The sequence below is a fragment of the Olea europaea genome, chromosome 16, assembly GCF_002742605.1.
Source record: "Olea europaea var. sylvestris chromosome 16, O_europaea_v1, whole genome shotgun sequence".
In the NCBI taxonomy this organism is placed as follows: Eukaryota; Viridiplantae; Streptophyta; class Magnoliopsida; order Lamiales; family Oleaceae; genus Olea; species Olea europaea.
The window spans coordinates 20,466,424-20,472,364 of record NC_036252.1 but is presented as its reverse complement, the minus strand read 5'-3'; the positions used below and the strand labels follow the sequence as shown (position 1 = coordinate 20,472,364).

At 33.1% G+C, this 5,941-nt stretch overlaps 1 protein-coding gene across 1 annotated transcript in view; it reads right to left on the bottom strand.

The window, feature by feature from the left end:
• LOC111412447 (malate dehydrogenase, glyoxysomal-like) overlaps positions 1-1,662 on the bottom strand; it is a 3,246-nt gene extending 1,584 nt beyond the window's left edge. Inside the window, exons 1-3 of the mRNA XM_023043382.1 lie at positions 1,499-1,662; positions 709-924; positions 72-386 (exon numbers count right to left, since the gene is read on the bottom strand). Of these exons, the coding sequence (XP_022899150.1) occupies positions 72-386; positions 709-924; positions 1,499-1,567 (600 nt within the window). The 5' untranslated portion in view covers positions 1,568-1,662. The remainder of the gene's footprint in view (positions 1-71; positions 387-708; positions 925-1,498) is intronic.
• Between the last annotated feature and the right edge of the window lie 4,279 nt (positions 1,663-5,941).

Below are 5,941 nucleotides of genomic sequence, written 5' to 3'. Positions count from 1 at the left end.
ATCATGTTAAATGCAGTCGAATTCAGATACAATATAAGGGTCAAACTATACGTAGTCCAACAAATACATACCACAAAAGTGTTGGCTCTCACTACATCAAGCGTGGTAACTCCCAAGAGCTTCTTTGGTTCATAAGTTCCTGCTTTCTTGAAAACTTCTGCTGCAATTGGAACTGTTGAGTTCACTGGATTACTGATCAAGTTGACAATTGCATTAGGACAACACTTTGCAATTCCTTCACAAAGGGTTCTCACAATTCCAGCATTGATGTTGAAAAGGTCATCTCTGGTCATTCCCGGCTTCCTTGGAACTCCGGCAGGTATGATGATGAGGTCCATCCCCGTAAGAGCATTCTCCAGTTGCTGTTGTCCAAGAAAACCTTTCACCTATAACTCAAAAACAAAATACTATTACCCTTCTGCAGCCTAATCCTATTCACAAGAGCAATGAAAACCAAAGAGATGTAAACAAGCGAAGTCAATTTACAAATTTTTAGTGGTTCGTCTCAATATGAAAGTTAAGCAAACTTGCTTATATGCTTTGTCAATATGACAGGGGGAAAAGAATTTGATTACCACAGCACACACAGAAAAAGACCTCTCGAAAAAATCTTTTTATGGTGGGTATATTAGGTCTATTTGCAGTCGATGAGATAAGTATATAAGATGATTAGACTCTACGTATTCCATTTGACATACATATACTTACCACAGCACCAGTATCCATATGGCTGATATCAGCAGTGACTCCGGGAGTGTTAACAACATCATAAAGATGAAGAACAGAGACTAATGGATTCATCTTCATCAACAAGGAGAGGGGTTGGCCAATTCCTCCTGCAGCACCCAATATAGCAACTTTGAAACCAGGTGCACCGCCTTTTGCTCTGCATTCAGCTCGCTTCAAAATGGAGTTCTCCCCCGGCTTTTGGTACATGAAGAATTAAATGCAAATCGTTGAAAATATGCAGATTGATATAAACTAATCCAATAACTTGGCTGATAGAAATTCAATGAACGTTAGCAGTATCAAGAACTGAGTAGAGTGCCAAAAGAAATTCATGCAATCGACCCCGAAATTATTGGGAACAATTAAAAAAAAAAAAAAAAGCATGTCATGTAGAAATGATCCGTCTTGGCATGTTCCAAAACGCGGATTAGATAACATTAGACAGTAATAAAGAAGAAAAATAAGCTAAAATCAGATTGATAATACTGAACCCATAACACTAGTTTCAAGAAAATAAATGAACGTATCAGCAGTATCAAGAACTGAGTAGGGAGAAAATAATTGAAGTTCTTGACTCTAAATTTATTGAAAACAAGACTTGGTTGTTGTATAAAAAAAGCATGTAAATGCATTATTAATCCCTACGTTACTTGTACAGTAAGGTGAATTGGATTGTACTCAGTAGTGATAAACAAAAAAATAGGTCAAAATCTTGTTTATTCTATAGTCGAGTACATACTCGTATTGCGGACGCATAACAACCACAAACCTGGGGATTTGAAGGGTTAAGATGAGCTGAAATTCTTGCAATGCGTTGATTAGCTTCTGCACTCTGCATATTTGATTTAGAATCTCTTCCAAATTGTTAGAATGTGTGGGAAGTTTGTGTTTGAAACTAAAAGGGAGATAATAAATTAGTTAATATATAGCAGAAGAAAATAGTGTGTGGATAAATGTGGAGTAATATGAGGTGAACTATAATAAAGTAATTGGATGATGTGGAAAATGAAATTTTAAATATTTAATTTCTGTGGAAATGGAATTTTCTGAAACTTTATCTTTGTATCTTATTTCTGTGGCTCTTGTAAATCTGTCTTTGTTGGCTGTTTTTTCGCCATCTAATTTGTTTAGAATTAGTCTTTCTTGTCACAATGACCTGATTTTGTACAGTTTCTTTCAAAGATTGTAGTATGCAGCCATAGGGATGGCAAAATACTCTCGTCCCGTCCCGATCGTAATCCTCACTTCGTTGGAGGATTAGGGACGGGACGCGATTGAGAACATATTTTTTTCACATTAAACTTACTTTGAATCTTATTTTTATGTTTTAAGCTTTAGATCGTATTTTAAATATAAAAAATAAGTAAATGAAGCAATAAATAGGGACACGTCCCCAAAATCCCTAACAAGACGATGAACGTCGTCCTCTCCAATTGCCATTCCTGTTATCCATTCTGCCTCCCTTTTTTTCTTAATTAAGCAAGGAGAATATAAAATACGAAAAAAGGTATGCCATATAATTGGGGGATTCATGGAATGCTTATAATACAATGCAAAATTCGGTGTCAAAGATGAAGAGTAGAATTCATGTCTATCTGGCTATGGTCGAGTTGTTTTGTTCAACATATTCTCTAAACAAACAAATTTACTTGACTCTTACTATTTTTAATAAATGAAGTTGAAGCGATTCACATCCTTGTAATTAAATGAAAAACTCGCAGCAATGACTCACTATATATATATATATATATATATCCGTGGCTTTCCTAGTGTATTTAGCCTCCACTTTGTGCCTTTTACATTGTTTTTCTCGTGCCTTTGTGGTCTACAATTCAACACCGATAGCCATCCTCTAGTCCCTCTTCTCATTTTGTTGAAGCAAATAGATTTCTTTGTTATGTACTTATTTCATATTAAAAGCCGCAAAATAGTGATATCGTCATCGTTGTGTAATATAAAATTCAAGTAGGAATTGCCTGTGGTATAAAGTCCTAGATTAAAATCAAAATTTTAGTAAATTTTAATAAAAGTCAATGAAATGTGTGGTTGAAATTTTGATAAAAAGTTGTGATTTCATGTGTGATTAAAATTAATTATTTACTTTAATTTGAAATTTTTACCAATTTTTAATCTGCCCTAAAAAGGGGTAAAATTATTAGCACAGACATCATTTATGGTTGCTCTAAAATCAATTTTATCACCCTTTTGGACCTACATGGGCCTTAACGGCAAAGTAAGCCCATGAATTGCATTAGACCAAATTCTCAGTTTTGGGCCAGCAGTCCATATATAAAAAGGAAATGATAAAATTAGGGGAAAGATTCATAACCAAGGGTTAAGTATTACTTATTTCAAAAATAAGAATAAAGGTTTCAAATTTTAAAAACCAGATTTTTATTAAATTTTATTATGATTTAGTTAATTAATTAATGCTTTAATAATTAAATATATTAAGGTCGTATATCTATGTAATTTGATTACAAATTAATGATATAGTTAATCACATATTATTTTTCGATCACAAATCAAAACTTTCATATATCAAAAATTACTATTTTATGATCACAATTTAAAAATTCTACAGATCACAATTTGTTCATTGGTCATAAGTCAAAAATTTATAAGTTAAGATTTATTTATCAGTCACAAATCACAGATACAATGAGTCACAACTTATTATATAGTCACAAATTATCAAATTATCGATCACAAATTAACAAATTTTTAGTTCATATATTATTTCTTGGTCACAATTTATCGTTTCATTGGTTACGAATTAACCAATTTAATGGTTATAATCAACCAAATAATTTGTGTCACTATAAACACTTGCGACCATCATCCCACCACTGCTTCTACCACCATCGTCGTTGTCAGAACCACCACCACTACGTCAAACAAATCAACCCATAGTAGAAAACACCACCACACAACACAAAAATGCATAAACTGACAGCACCACCACCTCGTCGTTGCAACAAAATCGCCACCATCTCACCGAACTTCACAGCAACGCCGCCCCACTACCACCACCAACATCACCACCATCTCTTGGACTACCAACAGCACCACCACCTCGTCGTCGAAACAAAATCATCGCCACCAACAAGATCCAACAAAATTGTCGTCACAATTGTACAAAAAAATCAACAAATTAGATTCACAACAAAAGCAGCTCCACCACTACAAGCACCACCACTTTAATACCGTCAACAACCTAATGCCACACCACATTACCACTACAATGACCTACACCACCAACAAAACAACCACGACAATGACTACACTTCCATCAACAGTGGCCTAGCGACAATAAGCGCGGCGTCGTGCTATGCACAAAGCAGTGGGGGAATCATAGAGGCGCATCTGGTGTCGAAGGTGTGTGCTGATAGTAGTACCTCGACGACTGTTGTGGTGGCGGCATATGGTATTGTGATTGTTGTGGCTACATCTCCTGTTGCTAAGGTTGCTGTGGAGGCTACATTTGGTATTGGGGTAGTAGGATCGAGTTCGCCGTCGGCTACATCATTGTCGGAACATTATGTATTGTGTTAGAAAATTTGGTGGGGTTGAAAGTGGAACCCTTAAAATATTGATTTATAATATTTGAATTAATATCTAATTTTTGTATAAATAAATGTTGCATCTGGTTCTTAAAATTGGATCTTTAAAGATAGGCCTTTGTGTAATTTCCACTAAAATCAGAGCAACCATGATTTCAAGTGAAAATAGAGCAAGAGGAAATCATGTTTTTAAGTTTCTCTTTCCACAAATTAGGTTATAATTTTTCACAATCGGTTATTTTTAATATTATTTAATATATATTTTTATTTTGCCTCAAATCCCGTTAATTATGGTAATTTATGTTTTTTTTTTTTAAATTCAAATTACACAAAATGGGATTAATCTATCATTTTAGTTTTATTTGGAGAGAGACACTTCTTCGTTACCTTCATCATCAATGTGGGAAAGAAAGAACATCATAATTACTTTCTTCATCGTCATGAGTGTGAGGAAGAACGCTACAATCTTTATCCTTCATCATGAGCGATACTCACATTAAGAATGGAGATGTGAGTGGTGCCATTAGGTTGAAACTAAAGTTGGAGAAGATGAACAATTTTACGAGAAAATCGGAATCCCATGTTCATTGAATTAACTGGCCTCGACCTTTATCTATCGAAACGATCGTTACTAGTTTTCTCCAAATGAAATATACGCAAATAACGTTCTCATATTTTTCCATTCCATTTATGTGTGCAAATGTTGAAGATAATGTTTAAATAAATATATTAGGTTCTTTATAACAATTTAAACTTTTAGATAAGATAGTTGATAATTATATAATCATGTTTGTTTATTATATAAAAATTTTACATCTATAATGTGAAAAAATATAAAAGCCTAAGTATGGTATCACAATTCAAATATTATTAAGCTTTATTATATACTTTTGCATCTATAATGCGGAAAAATGTAACAGCACAATTTTAATAAGCATAACAAATATATTTCTTTTTAGGATTTTAATGAAAAGGAAATTTGACTTTATTTTTATTTTAAATATTGAAGGTTGTAAGATGAAAATAATGTTATTTTAAATTGTAATGCTAATGCTCTATGTAACTTATTCAATAACTTTAATTCATATCTACAATTTTCTCGAGCAATAAAAAACAAAAGAAAAATAATTAGGATAAGAACCATTACGTCAAAAATTATAGAGAAAATGACAAGTTGGATGAGAATTTGATAATGCACAACCAACCACTCTTTTTGGATAATTCCTCAAGATTAAACATTTATTCTTTCCATAAGAAATCGACAAAAAAATAAAGTATCATTCACTATTTCGTGTAAAAATTTCTACATTTTTGATAAGGTGTATTATTATTGGATTGAAACACATAAACCATCATATGTTTATTATATCTAGACTAAATTTGTAATTATCATTCTCGTTTTGTCAAGAATTTTAAGAGATTGGGATGGGTAGAAAAACAAATCATCATCCCGACCAATTTACTATTCAAGGAGGGGACGAGATGTGTGAGGTTATTTTTGTTAAGGGAATAAATCCCACATCGATAAAATATCGAAATAATGACCAATATATAAAGGATTGGGACACTCCTCTTAATAAGGTTGACCTTATTAAGATGGACCCCAAATCTTAACATGGTATCAGAACCCAATAAACTCCAACGAGCTA